General features: G+C 35.4%; 1 protein-coding gene across 1 annotated transcript in view; it reads right to left on the reverse strand.

Moving 5' to 3' along the window:
* The window catches only part of CCDC88A (coiled-coil and HOOK domain protein 88A), a 131,162-nt gene that overhangs the window by 64,574 nt on the left and 40,011 nt on the right, over positions 1-26,577 (reverse strand). Inside the window, exons 4-5 of the mRNA XM_090281311.1 lie at positions 17,048-17,117; positions 14,150-14,208 (exon numbers count right to left, since the gene is read on the reverse strand). Of these exons, the coding sequence (XP_090137437.1) occupies positions 14,150-14,208; positions 17,048-17,117 (129 nt within the window). The remainder of the gene's footprint in view (positions 1-14,149; positions 14,209-17,047; positions 17,118-26,577) is intronic.

Here is a 26,577-nt window from a genome sequence, read left to right on the forward strand (position 1 = left end):
TCTTTTTGGAAAAAAAAAAAAAATTAAGCAATTTTTACTTCAAGCTTACAATTCATTCTCACATATTCATCCTACCAATCTAATAAAAGAAACCTACTTTTGTGTACCAGTTCAACATTTATAAGGTAATACAATAAATATCTGATTTGCTTATAACATAACAAAGTTACCACAGGCAAAATTTAAGGATATATATAAAAGAACACATGGATCACGTGGAATAAAGGCAGCATTTGTTTAACTTTTTAAAGGACTTATATAATAAATTAAAAGTATTAAAAGCAAAACCAATCCTTTTCTTTCCAGATAGTACTGAATAACAGTTTAACATGTACCTTAATCTCTGCCTACCCTCTAGATCTCTTATACTGCAATCCAACTGCTAGTATAACTGTGTTCTTGCAGCTACCAAATGAGAAGTGCATGCAAAATAACCAGCACTGCCTTGTCTAGCTCAGTGGCATCTCCTGGGTCAATTACCGAACATTAGTGATAATACACTCACAAAGAGAAAAATAGGCACTTTAATCATTAAGAAATTTAGCAAGGTTCTGATTTACACTCTACATATTTATTATATCAAGTCATCAGATCTTGTTTCTATTGCCATACAATTTAACTTATTAAACACATTCTTATCAATGTAGAAAGTTCTATATTGTATAAAAACAAATTAGGATACAATAATATCTAATATTAAATTACCAGGAATATACAATTCCTAGCTGTGACTAGGAAAGGAAGTCAAAATTTAGGAGATAAAACAAAAATTTGTTTAAAAACAAGAATTCTGGTCTATAAGTAATATTTGACAAGCCTATAAGAACAACTAAGAATGACTTTGTGACAGTACATTTGTAGGATATATAAAATAAGTTTTTAGGTATGGTAACCCCAATTTTTAAATTTAATACTTCCAAAAATGTTAAGTTATACATAGTTACTGAGCTAATGAGAATATAAAATGGCAGATTATAATGACTGTTACTCACTGAAAGAACAGTCCACCAATTCAACTGCCATTATCTGCGTGCCTTCACTTTAAACAGAAACTCTTTCCTTTCCAAAGTCCTAGAGCCTGTTTTTTTTTTTCATTACCTTTAGGAGCCTAGCCTTTAACACAGTCTCAACACAAATCAATGAGAATTCTTCCTTTACGCTTAAATTATCCACAATTTCTACTAAATGCCAGTTTTATTCAAACTCTAAAAGTTTAAGAATTCTGAAAATGTTTTATAAATAGGTTAGGCTTTCTTAAAGAACATAAAATGAGTGACATAGGATCCTAAAGAAAAGAGAAAGACTATCAAGATAGAAAAGAGAATGAGAGGAGATTCAAACTTTGAAGTTGAATAATCAGACCAAATGTTTATATCTGTGTTGTCCAACACAGTAATCACTAGCTACATACGGCTACGAAGCATTGAAATGTAGCCAGTCCAAATGGCTACTGAGTATTGAAATGTAGTGAGTCCAATTGTAATTTTATTAAATTATAAATTAATTTTAATTTTAATAGATACACATGACCAGGGTCTACTACTGTATTGAGAGCCCAGTTCTAGAGCATTAAAAAGTCTAGTGTTTAAAAACAGACATATAAATAGTTTTATTTCCAGCTAATAAAGACTCTTGTGAAGACTAAATAATATCAGCAAAAATTTTTTCCACTTAAAAAATTAAGCTTTTATTTTTAGATAAATTTCTTAAAGTGTTATGGGCACTAAAGTTCCTTCGAACTCTATTATAAATGATTCCAACAGATTACCATGATATCCAAGAATATGATATGGAAGTTTGGATATAAGAAAAAAAGTTATTTGGGTGGGAAGTTGGGGGAGGAGTATTGCATTAACTCACTTTTAATCATTATTCCTCAAACTCCTCATATTTTCACTTGGTAGTTCTGTGCTTTCTCTTCAAAAAAGACAGACTTACGTGGAAAAATTATACTAAAATAGAGGAAAGGGTACCCAAAACAAGCAAATAAACAATAAAACAATCAATACATTAGAGTATTTTCAATAGGGATAAAAACACCAGTAACTGAACAGATCATAGTTCTACCAAAGTAAGACCAAAATGGGCCACATAAAAGAAATAAAAATAGAAAAATTAAAATTTCCTTCCTAAAAAATGGCTACTAACAAATAAAAAAAAGGAAAATAATAAATGTTGGAGGGTGAGGGGATAGTGGAACCCTTGTGTACTGTAGGTTGGAATGTAAAAATGGTACAGATACTACAGAGAAAACAATATGATAGTTTCTAAAAAAAAAAAAAAAAAAAAAAGAGTTGGCCAGAAAGTCCGTGTAGTTTTTTTCTGTAAAATAAAAGATATATTTTACATTTTCACCAATAACTACAGATTAGAATATTCTGAGTATGTCAGCTATCTCCCATGTGGTATAATGCTTATTGTTCTCAATTAATGTCTCAGTTTGATCACTATGAACTTCACCTGTTCTACCCGACCATGGACTATTGTCCAGCGAGAAATCTCCAGCATAAGACTTCACAAATCATTTGTGACACATTCGATCAGTCTCAGCACCCTCTCCATACACTGCACAAATCTTTTTTTCTGTTTGTTTTGTTTTTAACTTTCTTGAAATAATAAAGCAAAATATGCTGAAAATGTTGCATAGTTTTATTAAGTGGCTACACAAAAATTCACAAATTTGGATGTCTTATTTTTTTCTTATGTTTTAAAAAAGATATACGCTGATATAATAGCTATCACAATATAATTTTTAAAAATCGTTTTGAATGAAGATAATGACAACTAAGCACTACTAGAGGCATCTTATGGAAAAAATTAAACAAACTTTTTGGCCAACCCAATAGAATTACTATTTGATCAAGCAGTTCCATTTCCGAATATACACCAAGAAAACTGAAAGGAGAGGCTTCCAGGTAAGATGGAGGTGTAGGTAGACATGCTTCACTTCCTCGCACAGCCATAAGGATTACAATTACCTCAAAACAAAACAAAAACAACAACCATAACTGCCAGAAAATGAAACTGTATGGAAGTCTGACAACCAAAGATTTAAAGCATTCTCATCCAGATCGATAGGAGGGGCGGAGACAGGGAGCCAGAGCAGAGATGCAGTGTGGCAGAGGCGTGCGGCAGCAGTGGTGGCAAGGCAGTGGCTGCAGTAGGTCAGCAGGACAAACATTCCCACATCATAAAAACTGGGAAGGACACTGCGAAACGATCCCAGTCCCAGGCTAAACTGCACAGCTTTCAGTTCCAGTGCTGCGAAAATAAAGCCTCTTAGCTTCTGGATCTGAAAACCAGTAGGGGTTGGGGCAAAGGAAGAAACTGCCCATCTTTCAGAAGAGTTTGTTTAGAGGGCCCTACAGTCCTAGAATGTCTGCAAACCCACCCACTCTGGGAACCACCACCAGGGCAACAGCTAGAGGGATACCAGTCACATATGGGAAGTGAAGTGACTGGAAAACGGGGGAGTGCCTAATAAGCAGCATTGTTCCCTCTCTGACCCCTCCTCCACATACAGCGCCATGAGGCAGAGAAACCGGTCTCCCAGCACTGATGAAGACATAAGGCTCCACCCCTTACAATGGAGCAGGTGCAGCAGCTCTATCTAATACACAGAAGTAAAGACAGGGAGGCTGTCAAGTTGAGGAGACAGAGAAGTATGGCCCAAAAGAGGGAGTAGACCAAGGCTCCAGAGACAGAACTAAGCAACGAGGAGTTAGCCAACCTAACAAATGCAGAGTTCAAAACACTGGTGATAAGAATGCTCAGAGAAATGACTGAGTACAGTAAACACCTAAGGGAAGAAGTGAAGGCTATACTAAGTGAAATGAAGAAAAATCCACAGGAAACCAATATTGAAGAGAAGGAAGCCAGGGTTCAAATCAACGATTCGGAACTAAGGAAGAAATAAACAATCAGCCAGTACAGAATAAAGAAATAAGAATTGAAAAAAATGAGGAGAGGCTTAGAAACCTCTGGGACAACTTTAAGTGTACCAACATCTGAATCACAGGGGTGCCAGAAGGAGAAGAGGAAGAGCAAGAAATTGAAAACCTCTGTGAAAAATAATGAAAGACAACTTCCCAAATTTGGCAAAGGAAATACATGCAAGTCCAGGAAGCACAGTGAGTCCCAAACATTTGGACCCAAAGAGAATCACACCAAGACACATCATAATGAAAATGCCAAAGGCTAAAGATAAAAAGAGAATCTTAAAAGTAGCAAGAGAAAAAAGAGTTACATACAAAGGAGTTCCCATTAGACTATCAGCTGATATCTCAAAAGAAACTTTGCAGGCAAGGGGCTGGCAAGAAGTATTCAAAATGATGAAAAGCAAGGTTTTACAACCAAGATTACTCTATCCAGCAAAGCTATCACTTAGGATGAAAGGGCAGATAAAGTGCTTCCCAGACAAGGTAAAGCTAAGGAGTTCATCATCACCAAGCCCTTATTATATGAAATGTTAAAAGAACTTATGTAAGAAAAAGAATAAGATAAAAACTATGAACAGTGAAATGACAACAAACTCACCATGATCAACAACTGATTCTACAAAACAAAAACAAAAACTAAGCAAACAACTAGGTCAGGAACAGAACCACAGATGTGGAGGCCATATGGAAGATTATCAACTGGGAGTGCAAAGGAGAAAAATGGGGGAAAAGGTACAGGGATTAAGAAACATAACTGATAGGTACAAAATAGACAGGGAGGCGTTAAGAACAGTAAAGGAAATGAAGAAGTCATGCACAATTCATGGACATGAACTAAGGGGAGGGATTGCTGGAGGGAAGGGGGTTACGAGGCAGAGGGGGAGCAAAGGGGAAAAAATACGACAACTGTAAAAGCATAATAAATGAAATATTCTTTAAAAAAATTAAAAAAAAAACTTGAAGGAGACTCAAGCCACTATTTCTACATCCACATTCATAGCAGCATTATTAACAAGAGCCAAGAATTCGTTGAAGCAGCCCAAGTGTTGATCAATAGATAAGTAAATAAACAAAATGTGTTATATACATACAATGAAATATTATTCATTCTTAAAAGGAAGAAAATTCTGACATGCTACAACATGGACGAACCTTAAAGACATTATTCTAAGTGAAATAAGATAGTTACAAAAGGACAAACACTGTATGATTCCAGTCTGTAAGATCCCAAAGTAGTAAAATTTATAGACACATAAGTGGAATGGTGGCTGCCACAAGTAGGGGGGCAACAGATGTTATTGTTTAAGAATATTAGTTTTAGTTTTGGAAGAGAAAAGTTCTGGGGGTGGACAGTGGTGATGGCTGTAAAACAATATGAATGTACTTAATGCTAGTGACCTGTACTCTTAAAAATTGGTTAAATGGTAAATTTTATGTATAGTTTTCTACAACTAAAAAACTAAAAATATTATCTGCAAAAAAATTCCATCTTAAATTAAGTACGTCTGTTATTTTCATGTACTCTCATTTTTAAAAATGCACTGGGCCCTGGCAGGCATGGTTCAGTTGGCTGGATATAATCCCGCAAACTGAAAGGACACCAGTTCGATACCCAGAGAGGACACGTGCCCAGGTTGCAGGGTCCCTGCTCCATCCCCAGTTGGGGCTCTTGCAGAAGGCAACCGATCGATGTTTCTCTCACCTCAATGTTTCTCTACCTCTGTATCTCCCTCCCTCCTACTCTCTCTGAAATTAAAAAAAAAAAGGAAAAAAGAAAAAAAAAACAACACATATCAGCTAGAAGTTATGTATTGTTTTATTTCTCTAAGAAAATAATAGATTGTAGCCTCAAGCTAACCAAGTTCAAAATCCGTTTTCTGAATCAAAAACTAGTGTTAGAATTGCTTTGGGTGTACACATGAAAATCAAAATTTTAATTCTTACTACATAAAATACTCAGTTACTTTCAGCACTATTCGACCTGACCAAAGTCCAAAATAAGTAATATTTTTGGATACTGAATAGCCAGCACTGATATAAAACCTACGTTCTGCTGAATAAAGGTGAATTTTACATAACCTTTATAATTTCCAAACAACATACATAGAAAAAATTTTCCTTCTGAGTAGGGTGATTTTGCTCGGGAATCTCTTAACAACCTCAAGGGCTGGGATGCAGAGCCATACATCTGTGAAAATTCTAGCTAATTCTCAGAAGTGGTTTAGGAGATTTGTGTTATGCTTTAAAAAAATTCTAGAGAAACTGCACTGGTTTAGTTAGTCAATAATGAAAATAGGCTTGGCCAGTTAGCTCAGTTGGTTACAGCATTATCCTGATCCGCCAAGATTGCTGGTTTGATCACTGGTCAGGGCACATACAAGAATCAACCAATGAATGCATAAATAAGTGGAAAAAGAAGATTGATGTTACTCTCTCTCTGACCTTCCTCTCTGTTAAAAATAAATAAATAATAAATGAATAATTAAAATATTCAAACCCTGCCCTTGAATAATTTATTATCCAAAGCTACTCCTGGGGCTTATATTTATATATAATAAAGGATAAAAAAAGTCTGAATTATTATTTATTCTGTGAGGTTAATTTTACTGTTTGTGAATGCTATTTCCCCTTGAAGAATTTCATCCTTTTTTCTTCAAAAGAAGAAAAAAAATTCCATTTCCTAATGCTTGTTTCCCTTTCTATTTCCTTTTATGACTATAACATCTTTAAAAATATATTTTATTTATTGATTATTAGAGAGAGGGGAAGGGAGGGAGAAAGAGAAGGAGAGAAACATCAATGTGTGATTGCCTCTTCCATGCCCTGAACTGGGGACCTGGCCCGCAACCTAGGCATGTGCCGACTGGGAATCGAACTGGCGACCCTTTGATTCGCAGGCTGGTGCTCAATCCACTGAGCCACACCAGCCAGGATTGACTATAACATCTTTAAAAGGTATGGCCCACTGAGTTCTTGAACTCTAGTATCATACCAGCAAAGTATAATTTGCTATTTCTACCTACAAATCACAAGTATATAACAAAACTGATCCTGATGTGAAAAAACACGTCACTTATGTATCATACTAAACATTAAAATTTTAATCTGTTCAACTACTAGCTGAACAGGTGTTCTGTAATACAGATTACATCCTAGAAAGCGTTCAAAAAATACTTGTCTAATTGGTTTCATCAATAGTTTCATGCCCTGAAGTACATTTTTGGGTCTTCAGTATAATACAGCAAAGATTTCTAATTCTTCATACAGTCACAACTGAAGACTGACAGGAAACTTTGACTGTTACACATCTGACATGGTTATTATCAGTGGCTCCCAAACACCTACAGGATAAAATCTAAACTCAATCATATTATGATAAATCTAGTCCTTTGTGACCCAAACCCTAGCAATTCTCCAAACTAATCTCTTGCCATCTGTCCCCATGCATATTACATTCCAGCCATACTTGATGCTCCCTGGCAGGCTGTTATCTCAGCATCTTTGCTCTCATTTCATCTATTACCTCCTCAGAGAGAAATTACTTGACACTACAAGCAGACTTAGGAAAATTTTTCTTTTGTGCACTAATGTATGTTGTGTTATAATTATCACCTCATACTGTTTGCCTCTAAAATGTAAACTCCTTGAATTATTTTTTAAATTCCTGTTTCTGTCCTTTATTATAGCATCTAGTACATAGTGTGCATATTAAAAAATCAGGTCATTAACATTTTAAAATTCAAACATTTACATTTAACTTCATTGCTATAAAGGATGTATAACAAGTTAATAATAAAATATATTCTTTTTTTCAATTAGTTTATACTCAATACTATTTTTGTATTAATGTCAGGTGTACAGCATAGTGGTTAGACAGTCATATACTTTACAAAGTGTTCCCCCTGTTAATTCAAGTACCCACCTGGCACCATATACAGTTATTACAATATTATTGACTCTATTCTCTATACTGTACTTTACATCTCTGTGACTATTTTATTAACTACTAATGTGCACTTCTTAATCTCTACATCTTTTCCACCAAGTCACTCAACACCCCTCTCCTCTGGCAACCATTAGTCTGTTGTCTGCATCTATTTTGTTTGTTCAATTTTTGTCTATTTCAATTTGGTTTGTTCATTTATTTTGTTCTTTAGATTCCACATGTAAGTGAAATCATATGGTATTTGTCTTTTTCCAACTGACTTATTTCCCTTAGCATAATACCCTCTAGATCCATCCACAGGGTCGCAAACAGTAACCTTTCATTCTTTGTTATGAGTAATATTCCACTGTATATATGTACCACGGCTTAGGTCACTAACATTTTTAAAGTACTTTTTTTTTTTCAAAATTGGGATCCTCCTCCTTCCCTGGTAGACCTGCCACTCTAGCATTACAACAGATGCAAGTCCCAAGAGCTTTCAGGTTAAAAAGAATTCTGCCATGACTACAAAGATATAACGTATACACAAAGACTGGCTTACAATTTTTATGACAAAATTCATTTTACATTAAAGACCAAGGTCTGACAACCTTGCCACCTCTTTATTTCTATAAAAATTCTGAATGATGTTGACTCAAGTTAGGTTTAGGATAATGATCTCCTTGAATCTTTGTTTTCTACCACTGATAAAACCTTTCCTCTCTTACTGTAATAAAAAACAAAAAACTTTATATTCTTTATTTATTCTCAAATATATTTGCTACTTCAGGTCCTAGACATCTTCCAAACATACCGCTACAGAATATCCTTCACTGACTCAAGCAATACTTCCCTAAAGTCACCCTTTCATATTGCTAGTATATTTCATCTATTGACTCTTTAAACTACTACCCTTAAGTTAAAAAATTATAGTTAATAAATTCTTCCCCTCAACTTTAAAACTTACCTTCACATTCCCCGTTTCCCTATTCTCTCTAAACATCTCAAGATCACCTCTATTTTTATCCTGGACATTTCTCTTAGTAATATTTTTTTCGGATATAGCTCCTCCAGCATGAGAAACAAAAGAAAAATTAATCAAACAGAAATACATCGAACTAAATAAAATTTTTATACCACAAAGGAAACCATCAACAAAATAAAAAAACAACCCATAGAATGGGAGAACATATTCACCAATGATACATGTGATAAGGGGTTAATACCCCAAATTCCTAAAAGAACTTATAAAACTCGACACACACACAAAAAACAATCCAATTAAAAAATAAGCAAAGGACCTAAAAAGGCACTTCTCCAAAGAGGACCTACACATGGCCAATAGACATATGAAAAGATGCTCAATGTCACTAATCATCAGAGAAATCCAAATTAAAACTATAATGAGATATCACCTCATACATGTCAGAATGGCTATCATCAATAAATCCACAAACAAGTGCTGGTGAAGCTGTGGAGAAAACGGAACCCTCATTCATTTTTGATGGGAATGCAGACTGGTGTAGCCACTATGGGAAACAGAATGGAGGTTTCTCAGAAGATTAAAAGTGGAACTGCCTCATGACCCAGTGATTCCACTTCTGGATATATATCCAAAGGAACTCAAAACCCTAATTCAAAAGAATATATCCATCCATATGTTCATCATAGCATTACTTACAACAGCCAAGCTATGAAAGCAACCCAAGTGCCCATCAACAGACAAGTAGATAAAAAGCTGTGACATACACACAATGAAATACTATTTGGTCATAAAAAAGAATGGAACACTACAATGGGTGGCAGCGTGGATGGACCTATTTCACTTAAGTGAAATAAGTCATTAGGTAAAGACGAATACCATATGATTTCACTTATATGTGGAATCTAAAGAACAATATAAATGAACAAACAAAACAGAAACAGACTCACAGACACAGAGAACAGAGACTGATGGCTGCCAAAGATGAAGGGATTGAGAACTACAGATTGGTAGTTACAGAATAGTTATGGTATGTAAAGTACATCATGGGGAATATAGTCAATAATATTGTAGTAACTATATATGGTGCCAGGTGGGTACTGGAAATATCAGGAGGAACACTTTGTAAAGTATATGACTAACCACTATGTTGCCCAGCTGAAACTAATACAAAATAATATTGAATGTAAACTGTAATTTTTAAAAAAATTTTTAAGAAAAAAATCATCTCTATTTTCTAGGTTACTTTAAATGTCATACCAATCCATTTTAATATAATTATTCTTTTACATAATTTTCCCATTCTGTGACTTGTTTTGCCTTAATCCACCCAAATATTCTTCTTCCCTTTTCTAATAACCATTTGAAATAATATGTACCTTACAAATCTTCCCAGATTATGTGACTCTAAAGTACAGGGGATCACAACCAGCTGATGTATTAATAGAAAAAATTAAGAATACTTAACATTGTTAGAAAACTTTCTTGTTTTAATTGCATCTAACATTAATGTAAACTATTTTAAGAGGCAGGATCCTAACAAAGGTAGGTCTCTACATATCATTTTGTTTTATGCCGATTTAGTTCTGCTTACCAGTAAGAAAAAATGTACTGTACATGCCCAACATTATGATAATTGGTGATTTCTAGCATGGCTTCCTTAAATAGTTTTTTAAAAAATAGGCCTATTGCACAGCTCTGCTTTACTTGAGTAATAAAGTAAAAGACATGGACATCAACAATCATTCAAATATAAAAAATTCTTGGTAAATTTCTTTAGGAAACACCCACTGAATTGGTTAACCTACCAAATGCTTTATTAGCTTATTAGAAAAAAGAACATTATTTCCATGCTATCCTCATTTTCCAGCATCTGGGATACCATCGTGTTGAGTAACAGAAAACAGTAAGGTAGGGGGAAGCGGCTTAGACTTCACAATCTTCTTTTGTTTTTATAGATGGTAATAATGATGTTTTCTTTAATATTTTAGGCTTTCCCTAAACTGTTAATTTTAAAAGTTTTTGCTCCTGCTCCATTCCCAGTGTCAGTTTTAGTAACCAGCAATAACAACTGAATGTATGATGTCACTATGTTATCTAAATTTACATAACATTCACCAAAGGCTGTACATAAGTAATTTAGGGCTGTTTCTAACTCAGAATCTGATGATGAAATTAGAAAGGGAATAACTACAAACACTATATTTAATTTAATATGTAATCAATTATGAAGTAAACACCTGTACATAAAACAGCATGAAAGTTTAACTTATTAAAAATTTTATTTATTTACTTTTTTACAGAGAGGAAGGAAAGGTGAAAGGGAGAGAAACATCAATTTGAGAAAGAAACGTCAATGGGCTGCCCCTTACATGCACCCGGAATGGGGGCTGGCCCACAACCCAGGCATGTGCCCTGACCGAGAACCAATCTGGTGACCTTCATTCTGTGGACCAATGCCCAACAAACTGAGCCATAGTGGTCAGGGCCACAGCATAAAACTTTAATAACATACACTGTATATATAGCTCTCAAGCAGTCAGCTCTAAAAGCCAACATTCCTTTGGTTATACAATTTCTCACATATGTGTGTAAAACATTACTAGAGGCCACATTATTGGTTTACAAATATTTCATTCAACGAAGAACTGACCTGGTTTAAAGTAACATTGTGATGACTCATCTAAACAATGGCTGATTAAAGGAAACATCAGACTGAAGTTAAATCTCAACTCTTTGGCCTACTAACAATATGAACTAAACAAAGAGTGACCACTTTTGTTTGTCTGGGACAGTCCCAGTTTATAAATGAAGTTCTACTCTAACTGTTAATAGTGCCCTTTTTGACTCACAAGTGTTTCAATTTGGATAAATATCATCCTTCCTAAACACCAAATTCCTTATCTGAAAATAAATGTAATGAGAAAACCTATATAAGGTTAACATACCAATAAATCATAGCTTCTATTATTATTACAGTCATTGATTAAATGGGCAATATAACAAAAAACCAGACTCCTAAAACATTTTTCGTAATTTCTGCCTCCTTTATATTGTTATTCCCACTTTACTTCAATAACACACACATGCACATTAATCATAAGAATGTTTTTGTAGAGTAGACACTTCCGGCCAAGATGGAGGCATAGACAGACACACTGCATCTCCCTCCACAACTAAGAAGGAATACAACTACCTCAGAACTAGAAACTACCAAGAGTTCCAGAAAATCAAACTGCATGGAAGTCCAGCAAACAAAGATATAAAGAAGAAACACTCATGCAGACAGGTAGGAGGGGCGGAGCAGGGGCAGAGAGGACAAGATGTGGTGGCAGCAGCAGGCCGGCTGAAAAGTGCAGTCACACATTTTAGAAAGTCGAGAAGGACACCTGGGGAGCATTCCCAGCTCCTCACCAGATCTTGCAGGTCACAGTGCCAGCACTGGGGAAAATCAAGCCTCATTGCTTCTGACTGTGCAGACTACTGGGGTTGGGGCGGAGGCAGAAACTGCTGATGTCAGCAGAGTCCGCTTGTTTAAAGGGCCCCCATAGTCCTAGAACATCCGCAGACCCACCCACTCTGGGAACGACGAGCAGGGCAGCAGCTAGAGGGGTGCCAGTCCAGTGTGGAAGTGGGAGAGGTGCCTAGAAAAGTGGCGAGTGCTCGACAGGCAGCATTGTTCCCTCTCGGACCCCTCCCTCACATACAGTGCCACAACGTGGTGAAACAGGTCGCCCTGTACTGACAAATCCCTAAGCCTCTGCCCCTTACAGTATAACAGGAGTGACAGCTCTACCTGGGATGCAGAGGCAAACAAACACGGGAGCCTGTCAGAATGAGACAGAGAAGTATGGCCCAAAAGGGGGAACGGATCAAGGTTCCAGTGGGAGAACTAAGTGACAAGGAGATAGCCAACCTAACAGATGAGGAGATAGATAACCTAACAGATGCAGAATTCTAAACACTGGTGATAAAGATGCTCACGGGCTTGACAGATATGCTTGTGTACAGCAAACGCATAAGGGAAGAAGTGAAGGCTATGCTAAGTGAAACAAAGGAAAATCCACACAAAACTAATGGTGAAGGGAAGGAAACCGGGGTTCAAATCAATGATTTGTAACATAAGGAAGAAAAAAACAGTCAACCAGTGCAGAATGAGGAAGCAAGAATTGAAAAAAATGAGGAAAACTTCTCAAATTTTGCGAAGGAGATGGACATACAGGTCTGGGAAGCACGGATGGTCCCGGGTAAGCTGGACCCAGAGGGGACCACACCAGGACGCATCATGACTGAGATGCTAAAGGTCAAAGATAAAGACAGAGTCCTGGGGGCAGCAAGAGAGAGGCAAAGAGTTGCTTACAGGGGGGTGCCTATAGGACTATCAGTTGATTTCTCAGAGGACACTTTGTAGGCAGGAAAGGACTGGCAAACAGCATTCAATGTGATGAAAGGCAACCTGCAACCAGGATTACTCTAGCCAGCAAAGCTATCATTTGAAATGGAAGGGCAGATGAAGTGCTTCCCAGACAAGGTAAAGCTAAAGGAGTTCATCATCACCAGGCTATTATTATACGAAATGTCAAAGGGACTTACTTAAAAAGAAGATCAAAACTATGAACATTAAAATGACAACAAACTCAACAACTGAATCTAAAAAATAACAACAAAATCCAACTAAGGAAACCAGAATAGGAACAGATTCATAGGTATGGGGATCATTTGCAGGGTTATCAGCTGGGATGGGGGAGGGTAGAAATGGGGATATGTTGCAGGGACGAAGAAGCATAATCGGTTGGTACAAAATAGACAGGGGGATGTTAAGAATAATATAGGAAAGGGTGAAGCCAAAGAACTTATATGCAGGACCCATGGACATGACTAAGGGGAGTGGGATTGCTGGAGGGAAGGGGGGTACTGGGCAGTGGGGAGCAAAGGGGAAAGAAATTGGAACTACTGTAACAACATAATCAATAAAATATACTTAAAATTAAAAAAAATCATAAAAAATAAAAAAAGAATGTTTTGAGAGAGGTTAAGGATACCTCTAAAGAAACTTGAAATAGTTGGGGCCTCAGAAGAAAGAAAAGAATAGTTTTAAATGATATGAGTATCTGATAACATAAAGTTTGAGATAAAATAACAAGAGTAAGTCTTTTTCTTCATAATCTCCTTAGGAAGTTATACGGTTATTAAAAATCTCTAACATCAACTTCAAATGGCCCATCATTAAGTCTTTTAGAAACTAGAGCCTGAAAACACATCAAGAAATTATCAAAATGAAATATGAAAAAAATGTTAACTTACTTGAACTGCACAACCCAGTAAAAGTAAAAGTAACTTTTTAACTTCTTCTGTGCCTTGTTCTGAAATAAAAATAGCAACATTTTACTTCAGTTCAACTCTCTTATATTGATAGAAGCACTTCTAGAGGTAATATTCATGACAACTTGACTAAAGGATTAAGAACATAAATACAGTGGAAAATTCAAAATAACAGCTCTGTGTGCACAATGTGGTATTAGCAGAAGAAATGGACAACGATCTCAATTTTGAAGGGCTACAGTATAGATAAACTAGGCTTCAAAGCTCTGTGAAATAAAGTGTGCTAACTAAATCCACTGCTTTTCCATAAATGATTATATTGTATCAGTGTACTAAATTACAAACTACTGATATAGAGACATGCCACAAAGTCAGCCAAAATGGTTCCTAACAGGTCTAGCTTCTTTTAGGCCAATTATTGTTTTCTTTCTAAAACGCATCTTATATGATTGATCTAACAGTAAAATTTAAATGGCTTTCCACTGTGTAGATTCATGAGGATCAAAATCTTGTCAGTTACAGCAAAACTGGTAAAATAAATGTACATATATAATACACTGGGTAAAAGTAATGGTCTAAATAAAAATTAATTAATTAATTAATTAATTAATTAATTAAAATCTCACTTGATCTATGGCAAAAAATAACAAAATAGACCGACAATCCAATTAAAAAACGGACAAAGAACCTGAACAGACACTTCTCCAAAGAGTATATATTTGGTGTTTTTTTCCAGTTTTTGGCACTGAAATACTAAAAACCTTTGACTTTTTTGAGTGACGAGAATGACTGAAGTTTTTTTATGTACTCAGGGCAAGTTCCTTTCAACCATATTTTAGTTTACGCTAATAATGTGACTTGGCTAGACCTTAGATAGCTGCTGGATTGGAGCTGGTCTCTAGAAACCAAGCCATGATTAGAGGGTTAGAACCTCAGCTTCATGCACTAATGTCTAGGGAGGGGAGAGAAGCTGTAGGTTGACTTCAATCTCCAATGGCCAATGATTTGATCAATCATGTCTACATAATTAAATCTCCATTAAAACCCCCTAAACAATAGGACGTAGGAAGCTTCTGAGTTGAACACACCCAAGTGCTAAGAAGGTGGCGTGCATAGAGAGGGCATAGTAGCTCCATGCAACTACCCCATACCTTGGCTTATGGATCTTTCAACTTCAGTATTGCTGATTTGTTTCCTTTATAATAAACCAGTAAATGTTAAAAAACAAAAAATAAGTAATGGTCTATAACAGAACTGAAGAGCACAGTTGCTGTCCAATTCAATTCAGATTTGCCTAAACATTGAGCTGACCGAAAGAAAAAGTCAATTCTTTGGGCCAGAATTATACCGACATGCCAATCTGGCCTACAGTAAAATTTGAATCTTCTTTTCAAACATTTCCTCCTACTCTCCATGAAACAACCTACTTCCTTAGCCACACTAATCACCCTTCTCCAAATATGAATACATACAAACTGCCTTAACTTCTGTTACTCTGCCTGTCTTTCTTCCCTCTCCCTTCATCCCTCTACTTACTACTCACAATCTGAGGCACAATTGTAAAACCTCTGTGTAGTCTTCTCTGACCTAACTACCAATGGTCCTCAATCCTTACTAATCTGTCAATTTTAAGAATAAGTAATAGCTCCATATTTTATGCCTTAACATTTTTATATACCTCTATTTCATACCAATTCTTACATGATTTCCCAGTAATCTATATGTCTCAAAAAACACAAGATCCTCCAGAGCATACATCATTTTCTTTATATTCTTTGTCTCTACTTGGTAGGTAATTATTAAATGCATGTGGATATAAAAATAATTCCACTCTACATACAAAATATTTGTTCATTTTTTATTTGTATACTCAAATATCCAAATATCCCAGAATATCTCTATAAAGACTGTCTAAACTCCTGAGTCACTACATCTAATTAGTAGTTTCTTCAATAAAAATAGCAGCTTTATTTCAGTTTTTATTTTGGTTTTATTTTTATTTTGTCTTGACTGGGGTATGAGTAGGGTTTCCAGGGTTACATGTAGCCTGTTAGAATAAGTTCACTGTTGAAATGGTTAAGTAGTTGCTAATTTCCCCTATTATTCAAAAATTAAAACTTTAAACATGTTACATTTAAAATCTCTGAAAGCGCAGAAACTTTTGAAAAAATAAATGATCTAAGAAACTGCTTTTCAACTTTCCATTCAAAAGTTATTTATATTGATAAATTACAATATGCCAATCAATAAACATTAAGATTCTATAAACTTTGACAATGTTAGATAGTAGATAAATAAAAAGAACACTACAAATTATTTCAAAATCACTTCTTTTCTAAGGTTATGCTCCTTAAAGCCTATATAGCTACATTGTCTTCTATCTTTGTTTATAATGAAACAGTGGAACTCATCACAGAGCCCTGACCAATGTGGCCCAGTAGGTTGGGTGTCTTCCTGCAAACGGAAAAGTCACCAGTTGGATTCCCAGTCAGGGCACATGCCTGGGTTGCGGGCCAGGTCCCCAGTTGGGGGTGTGCGAGAATCATCCAATCGATGTTTTTCTCCCTCTCCCCCTCCCTTCCCCTCTGTAAAAATGAATAATGTAAAAATTTAAAAATGTAAAACTCATCACAGAAAAGTATCAATTTGGTATAGTCGAAAAATACCAGACACTGTAAAATATATATCTGATCCCATCTATAACTTACAAATAGTCTGAGCTTATTTTCTCTCTATAAAATAGAATATTACTTCCAGCTTTCTCTACAGAGTAATGAAAAACCCAGTTTGTTGATGTAAATAAGCAAGATCTGGGTAAGCATTCTAGCATTACACAAGGAAAAGACTTTATTATCACATTATGCTAATGCTAATACTTACCAGAAAAGGGGTTTTTGCCAATGATTAAGACATTTGGCAATGACATCATGATCAATTGCTGCAAAGTCTCCTGTGAAAAGATACCCAAACATTGTTATATGGGTAACGCTGACTAGGTGATTACTCAACAAGCTATAGCTTATGATTTGTGCACTTCTCTGCAGGTATGCCATACTACAATTAAAAGCTTTTAGAAATAAATGTGAAAAAGGTTGTAAGGTTTTAAATCTTTTCTAACTTTAAGTTAATCAATTAAATAACTAAATTATAATATCAGACAGACTTACACTACTGAGACATGTCAAATGCCCACAAAATAAAAGTGTCAAGTTGAACTGGTCTATGTTTATTCAGAAATCTGAGTTTTAGGTGTTATATAATCAAACATTTCTCAATAAAAGATCAAGTATGTGTACTCATTTGGGTTTTTTTTTAACTTCCCTGAGAAAACTAAAAATACCAATTAATATTAAAATTAAGAAAGCTAGTTATTTTATTCAAAATCCCATCTTATGATCATTTCATGAAAGTGAGCTTTTCCACGGTGAATCATTATTTTTCTTCTTTATTCACAATAGATGTTTTACTTCCTTTGACTTCCATCAAAATTTTAATGACAAGCACATATACATAAAAACAGCGTAAGGAATATAGTCAATAATATTGCGATAACTATGTCTGGTACCAGAAATATCAGACGGATCACTTTGTAAAGTATACGACTGTCTAACCACTACACTGTACACCTGAAACCAATATAAAATAATATTGAAAGTAAACTGTAATTGCAAAACAAAAACAAATTTTTTAAGTATACATATTCTGAATGTACAGGATGATTCAGAAAGAAAGGGATGCTTTCAAATTACTCATTTTAGGTTATACATGGAATATGTACCTTCTGTTTATACTACCTCTTCTTTGAGGAATTGAAGGAACACATTGTGTCTGTCATTTCAACCACTAACAATGACACAAGGTCTGGGATGAATTAGGCTACAGGATTGATGGTGTCAGGTTATATTCCTGAATCTTTGCAAAACTATAGAAATAACTGAGTATCTTTCGCTACCTATTCAGACATAACTAGTTACTGAGGAATAAGTTTTTGTAAGTATTCAATTCTTTCTGAATTATTCTTAACTTAAAATAGCATGACGGAGAAGCAAAAAACTATAAAAAGTTAACTTACATTGCTTTTTAAAGATGTGCAATTCTAGAGCCATAAAAGCACTTTCCCACAGCCACTGTGTGGCACGACACCAGTGACTTATTAGAATTCATCTTTTATACATAATTCCTAATAGACATGTATTAAAAAGTTTAATTTTTTCTCCGTCATTATATTTACTAGCTGTGTAAATAATTATCACCAAAAATATGCATTTATTGAAAGAAAAATACAGGTACATACCCAGTATGTGCATTGTGATAATGGACAAGAATATTAAGAATGTGTCAAAAACTGCTAAGATCACTACAAGGGCTGACACTAAGTTTGGATATTTAATAAATGAATTTTCAAGTTAAAAGTAAGTTATCTCAAGATAGAATATGCTATAGCTATGCAACAGCTAAATGGACTTAAAGGAATAAATTTCTAATTCATTTAGTTTCCTTGCCTTGAAGCAAAATTACCAGAACTATCACTGTACATATTTTTAAAAATCATAAATAAGAAAAATATATATAAAAAAGCAACCACTTTTTTGTCTCTATCCCACTTAGTGAAGATAATCTAAGTCAGAAAGAAGAACATTCAAATTCAACTTATAAAGACGGGCTTTAAATTTTAACATATCCTTTATTATGAGAAAAAAAGCTTTATCTCAACTTCAATATTAAAGATAATTCTCATTTGCATCACTTATTATGAGGTAACATGAGTAAAAAGTAATGAATCAACTAGAAAACATCAATTTATATTTCTAAGGGAATTTATTTTATTGCTTTACCGTATAACATTCTATGCTGGTATACTATTATAAGGAAACTATTCAAGTGGCTTGCAATCTTCAATATGATCTGCTACCTCTTTTCCTCCCGACTCTTACTCAACTGGCTCCCCGATTCCTGCCTACACTGTTAGCCCATGCTTTTATGCTAACTCAGTCTTTCCAAAAAGATGAAAGCAAATCTTATATTTCCTTTCACCACATGGTATCATCACTGACCACATGTATTAATAGTTTGACCTGTGTACTGCGAAGTTCGATTATATTTGGATGATGCAAATTGCTATAGTAAACTGTTAAATTTAAACTTATTTCAATGTATCTCAAAATGCACTCTAGTATAGCAGAATCTGAATGCCTAGTAGAGTGTACTGTGGTACAGTCAGGATGCCTAAGCTTAAATTTTGTCTCCATGATTTACCATGTATGTGACATTTACTGGGAAGGGTAGAAAGTGAAACAAAGGTATCAAGTTTTAAAAAATGATGAAACTTATTAAATACTGGAGTTAATGAGGAAAAATTTACCTTTTACTTTATTTTTCAAGTGTTAATTTTATATCTGAAAGTACTAATATTAGTAAGGCAGCTAAAAATTATGCAAATTTTAAAAACCCAAATTTTTCTAAAACCTCTGTGTTCTAAAACCTCTTCAGAGGAGTCTAGATACATTTTTATAAACATTCTTGTCTCCCTATTTCAAGTGTACAATTAACATTTAAAAATATACAAGACATAAAAGAGACCAGAGGTTAAAAAAAACCAAACCTGATTATTATTGTTAAATCTCTATTCTATCATCCTCAGACCTTCCACACTTCACCTAAAGATGTTCATCATTAAGATGCTGAAAACATGGAAAAATAATACATAAATGAAACCAAGATAAATGTCTTTGTTAAATTAATTGATGGGTTAAGGATGATAGGTATATGAATTAGTGAAGATACTTTAATTTGTTACTAATGTGATTAGAAACCTATAAAAATGTATGGAGAAAGAAATAATTTTACCAATACAACTGAAAGAAAATAACATTTTGAGAAAAATTAGGACTGGCATTCATTCAACAAATATTTATTTCATGTTTATTATCTTCAGACATTGCAGACACTGGAAATACAGCAATGAAAAAAAATCCTTGCTCTCATAGAATTTACATTTTAGTAGGATAGAAAGAAAATAAGTAAATGTTTTTGGTGATAAATGCTAATGATAAAAATAAAGCGGGGAATGAAAAGGAGTGTTGGTGGAAGTGGAGATATGGAAAGGTAGCAATCTTTTTGAGGCATGCAAATATTCATATATAAAGAATTTGAGAGTTTTCAGGATCATTAAAGCAAAATTTCCTTGAATAGGTAGAAATTTCATCATGGTATGAAGACAGCCCAGAAAGATCTGGAGAATGGCAATACTTAATAAAAAGACAAAGCAAGACAGAAATTACAGAGATTATGTTAATAGTAAAATAATAGTAAAGATTCTACAAGTAATTTCATTCCTATTAGTTTTAGTTGACCTAGTATAACCTTTCTATAAAACTGGTATATTAACTGTATTTTTTAGTGGACCATCTAAACAACTTTTTTACTAATATGCAAGTTTCTGTTGCAAAAGCATTGTGAGAAAGACTATTTCAAGTTTATGCCAAACACTGACATTATTAAGTTACTATTCAAATATAACATACTAGGCTTTTCCTTCTTCCTGTAAGTTATCCATAACATCTTCTTTACAGTAAGAAGTTAAACAACACTTGGCAAAGGTCTGGGCTCATGTCCCTTTTGTGAATCACACACTGAGCAAACTGCTCCTTTAAGATTCTTATAATCTATTTTAAAAATTCAAACAATTACATTTATCATACTATTGGTGTTTGTCTTTTTATCTGTGCTACTAGTGAAAAGAATTAAAACTATTTTACTATATTTTAGTAGGCTATAAAAAATTAAATGAATGGCATTGAAAGGAAAGAACATCTAACCGAAGTGTCAAAACATGATGGAATATCAAGTATTTGTTGTATAACAAAGGGTTTCTTCCCTTGGTTACTGAATTTTATTAAACACCGAATGTTGCTTATTATAACAGATGTTAAAGAAAAACCTTAAGAAGTGCCTGCTTTCTCTGGCAACTTCATTAATGGTATTAGGTCTGGTCTTGTTTTTAATATTAGTATAAAAACTTCCCAATAAATTTAAATTTCCTAATTGTAAAGTGTTCTTTTGGGGGGGGGAGGTTCAAAAAATTCAGACCATTATTTTAATGGTCTTTAAACCACCTCCTTGCTTCTTCTAGCACTTACTTAAATGTAGTCAGAGCAGTTATACCAACAAATACCAGCGGCTGATGGTTCTAAAATTAGTCTAAGGTTGTTACTTATAAACTGTGTCTCTAATAATCAAATTCACTCTCTCCCCTTCATCCACAGAAATAAATGTAATTTTTAAAAAAGGAAATCAAAGAGCCTAGGTAATTTTATACCTATAATTTACTTATTTTCTGACTTGAAAATTTTTAAATATTTGCAAGACAAGATGAGATCCTTGCTGTGGATCTAATGATTATCTGAAAAGGTCTGAATTTCCACTTAAACATAACAAAATGTACGCTTAATAAACTTTCTGATAATCTAATGTTACCAGTTACTTCTCTCAAGATCTCTCACATTAATATTTCATTGTCCTTATTTATCACAATCAAAATTATTTTATTTAGTTACTTATTTTGTCTATTTTCCGTCTGTCAGTTACTTCTTCAAGAACTCACATTGTCCTTTTTTATCACAATCAAAATTATTTTACCTGTTTATTTTTCTATTATCTCTCAACTAGAACCATAAACTTTATGAGAATAGGGACATGGTCTGTTCTGTTCACCAATGCCATGGCATTCAATAAAAGCTAGTGAACAGAGAAGAATTCTGAATGAGGTTACGTTTCTACTGAGCTTTTAGATGTTTTAAGTCATTAAAATGAAAACAAAGGAAGAATATTGACATTTAAATTTACCTATCATTACTGAAAATATCCACTAACAATCAACTCAGGATAGTGTGTCAGTTTTCCCTTCTGCCTAGGAATCATTTTTGCAAGATGACCTTGATGCTTACCCACCCATAAAAAAAAAAAACAAAAACCCTAGAGATGTATACTTACAAATTTTAACATACCCAACTTTCCTTTCCTTTTGTGAATTATAATAATCAAAATATACTCAAATATTTTATCTCAAATATTTTTTCCTGGGGGTGAGTAAGAAATAAAAATACAGCATGGGGCAAAAGTAGGTATACAGTGGTGAGTACGCAAAAGACTTTATTCTTGTATTATTATTTGTGAATTATTGTATTCTTTTCCATACAAAGAACTGTAAATCTATTTTAGCCCACCCTGTATATTTTTAATGGCTTTAGAAAGACTTCTGGAGAAAAATCTGTTTTTTTCAAAAGATAGGTAATTTAAGAGGTGACAAGAACTGCATTGATTTGGACTTTGTTAACTTGAAATCTGTTATATTAAAGTAGGCCATGTATATCTTAATTATATACATGAGAATAAAAAATAATTTTAGTAAGTCAATTAATCGTGTAAATAAGGTGGCTGGCCTATTTCTAAAGACACTTCTCAAGTACCTTAGAAACATTTTATCTAAGAATATGAAACATGGGGCAGGGTAGAAGTGGTTTGGTAAACTAGTTCTAACGAAAGGGCATAAGAGAATGGTGTAAGGTGAATTTCAACGCTTAGTAATATTTTACACTTTTAAATTTCTGAAACAATATTGACAAAATGTTACAATTTTCAATCCCTTCTAGCCTTAAATTAGTCTACTGGTATTCAAACATAGATTAATCAAAAGAAAAGGGGATTAGAAACAAGATGGCGGAAGAGTAAGTGGAAGCTACACTAACCTCCTCCCAGAACTAGTCTAAATTTACAACTTAATTTTTGAGAAATCATCTGGAATAACCAACTGAACACTAGCTGGAGAGAAGTCTTATAATCACGGAGAGACAGAAAAGGCTGCTACATCACAACGTGACCGGTAGGGAGTGCTGAGACATGGAAGGGCTCTGGCTGGGCTCACAAGGGCGGCAGCTGAAGGGACTGAGAAGCAGCTGAGCAGCCAGGGGCTCCCCCTGAGAAGGGCAGGGTCTAAACCCCCAGCTGAGCTTCACAGCCTACAGCAACAGAGTGGAAAGTAAAATAGTATCCAGCTGTGAAAAGCAAAGAGCCACAGGGTTCTTGCTAGCCAGAGAGAAACGGCTGGAGAAAAAGAGCTCTTAAGCGGATCACATAAGAAAATATTTTGGCCCCCACTTGCTCTGGGCTCGAGCGGAGGGAAGGCAGAGAGGACTGGAGACACTTGGGGAGAGTTTGATGTGGTGGCTTTGAGGGGAGACCTGGGGAAGCGGCCGGCCGGGTCCCAGTGCTGACTCATTCCCAGTACTGCAGACAGACCATTCCCCTCCAAGTGGCGTCAGCCTGAGGGGAAGCAAAGGCCCTGCCTACAGGAATTAAGCTGCCACACCCACGGTCCTTAAGCCTGACAGCTAATCACAGATTGAATAGATTATCAACTAAAGGAGTCAGACAAAGGCAGTAGATCCCTGGAAGTCTCCAACAGGCTGCCTAGGCCCAGATTGGTATACGATCTGATGCCACCATGGGGCGATCCAGGAAGTGAAGATCATTCTAAGAAGCACCAAAAAACAATAGGAGTCACAAAAATGGGAAGACAGAGAAACAACCCCCCATTGAAAGGAAAGGTAGAATCCCCAGAAAGAGTGCTAAATGAAATAGAGGGGACCAAACTATCAGATATGGAATTCAAAACATGGATTATGGCGAAGCTCAATAAACTCAGCGGAAACTACAAGGAACTCCAGAAAAACTACAAGGAACTTACTGAGAATTACACCAGCATGAAAAAGGACATAGAAGCTATCAATAAGAGCCAGGAGGAAATGAAGAATATGATCTCTGAATTGAAGAACACAGTAGAAGGAATTAAAAGCAGGCTAGAGGAAGCAGAAGATTGGATCAGCGAGCTGGAAGACAATGTAGACAAAAACTCCCAGACAGTGCAACAAAATGAAAAAAAAAAAAAAATACTGAACAAGACTGAAGAGGCTCTAAGACAGCTGCAGGACATGAAACGTAATATCCATATCATAGGAATTCCAGAAGGAGAAGAAGAAGAGCAAGGGATAGAAAACCTCTTTGCAAAACTAATGACAGAAAACTTCCCTAACATGAGAAGAGAAAGAGTCACGCAAGTCCAGGAAGCACAAAGGGTCCCAACGAAGATGAACCCAACAGGCCCACTTCAAGACACATCATAATTAACATGGAAACATTCAAAGACAAAGAGAGAATCCTAAAAGCAGCAAGAGAGAAACAACTAATAACATACAAGGGAGCTCCAATAAGGCTATCATCAGATTTCTCAGCAGAAACACTACAAGCCAGAAGGGAATGGCAAAAAATATTCCAAGCAATGAATAACAAAGGCCTACAACCAAGAATACTCTACCCAGCAAGACTCTCATTCAAAATGGAAGGTGAAATAAGGAGTTTCCAAGACAAAAGAAGGCTAAAAGAATACATCTCCACCAAACCAGCATTGCAAGAGATGCTAAAGGGTCTGCTTTAAGAAGATGAAGAAACAGAGAGAGACAGAGAGGAACACGAGTACAAAGGGGGAAAACGACAATGACTAAGTACTGAAAGAAAGAAGAAACTTCTACCACTTGCAACAACATGGATGGAACTAGAGAAAATTATACTTAGTGAAATAAGCCAGGCAGTGAAAGAAAAATAACTTATGCTATCACCTATTATGGGAAATTAATGAACAACACAAACAAATGAGCAAAATTGAACCAGAGGTATGTAAACAAGGAATAAACTAACAGTAACAAAAGGGGAGATGGGAGGGAGAGAAGGGGGTAAGAAGGGGAAGGGTCCAGTCAAAGAACATGTATAAATGACCCATAGACATGGACAACTGGGTGGGGACTGAATGTGGGAGAAGGGGGGGCAGGATGCAGGGAAGCAAGAGGGGGAAAAAAGTGGGACAACTGTAATGGAAAAACAAAAAAAAAGTTTTTTAATGGGGGAAAAAATAAAAATATAAAGAATGGAAATGCAAGTTCAGTGAATATTAGAAGGACAAGGATTTTCCTTCACACTGTATATTTTTCTCCCTATCCAATCCCTCCAGAGTTTGGCATTCTAAAGAAGTAAGTAATGACATAAGTTTCTATGCATAAAACTAATAAGACCAGTTGTTAATAGAGGTTTTTTTTTTTAATAAGACTTTGACTGGAATGTCATGCCTAAAGGAGACATGCTTGGGCTCTGGTTGTTACCAAAAAGCCCTGAGGAAATGGGATTGACTTTCAAAGGTAATAAAAGCTCACGAGATAAAAGGCCTGGTACCTTGGCTGGATGTGCAGTCCATGGCAGTCTTTCCAGGAAAGGAATGAAGGTTGTTTTCCTGAAAGATGGCTAGAAGGGACCTTAAGGCACAATGGAAAACCAGAAGGACTTGGAAAAGACAGGTGTTTACAGGCAAGGCTGAATGCCAGGTATGTGGTTCTGCTTCTGGGCCTTGAAGGGCAGACTGAAGGTCACCCTAAATGTTCCTTGCATAAGTTCCAGCAAAGCAGAACTAAAGATCATGAGTGATCATTTTCTGCTCTTGTTGTGTTTATGCAAATGAACAGGATAAATTAAAAATGGACTTAATGCAGTCCCTTTAATGACAAGGAGGGTAATCTTAGGGAGAAAAATTGTGATTCAAGGAAAATCACAATGCTCAGTGGTAGACTATAAAGTAGTGCAGCTAACCATCTTTAAAGTTTCTTTTCATTTAAAATTTGTTTTCATTTGAAAGTTAAATTATGTCTGTGGTATTATCAAAGATGTTTAATTTACAGGCAAGAAGAATGTCAAATGCCTTGCAACTGGATGTCTTTCCGATAAGACAGTCCTACAGATTTAGTGACTTGTATGTGGGTTATGTTACAGAAATTAACATGTGTTTTCTGTTTTCAAAGGGCATAAGCCTATGAACTCATTACCTGAGTGATTGTCTATATGTATAGGCCTCACTTAATCCTGTCTGCATCACTGCCTCCTGAGACTCAATGGTTTGGCTGAACTAAGTGGCTGGGTTGGTAAAGAATGGGGTGGTCTGTGGGCTTCACTTTAAAACTGGTTTCTCTTTTCTGTCCTAATGGCTTGGACAGAAAGAGCCCAGAGGTCTGAGAGGGGGGGAACCTAAACTATTTCCCTTAGCCCAAACTAAGTATAATGGGCAAAAGGGTTTTGGACAGGTGAGATGTACCTAGCACACCTTCCTCCAAAGAAGCCCTTCTTTTCCCTAATGTGGGACATTGAAAAATTAATACCTGCCTTTTGTCATCTAGTGGTTATGGATTGAATGATGTCTTTTAACCCTGTTGCCAAATCTGTTGCCTCCAGAATACAACAAGGATGCCAGCCTGGTAAATCAAGCATGCCGTTGTCCGGGGACAGCCAACTGACCTGGAGTCTGCACGATCCTT

The sequence above is a fragment of the Furipterus horrens genome, unplaced genomic scaffold (assembly GCF_987537825.1).
Source record: "Furipterus horrens unplaced genomic scaffold, mFurHor1.1.pri manual_scaffold_6, whole genome shotgun sequence".
Lineage (NCBI taxonomy): Eukaryota > Metazoa > Chordata > Mammalia > Chiroptera > Furipteridae > Furipterus > Furipterus horrens.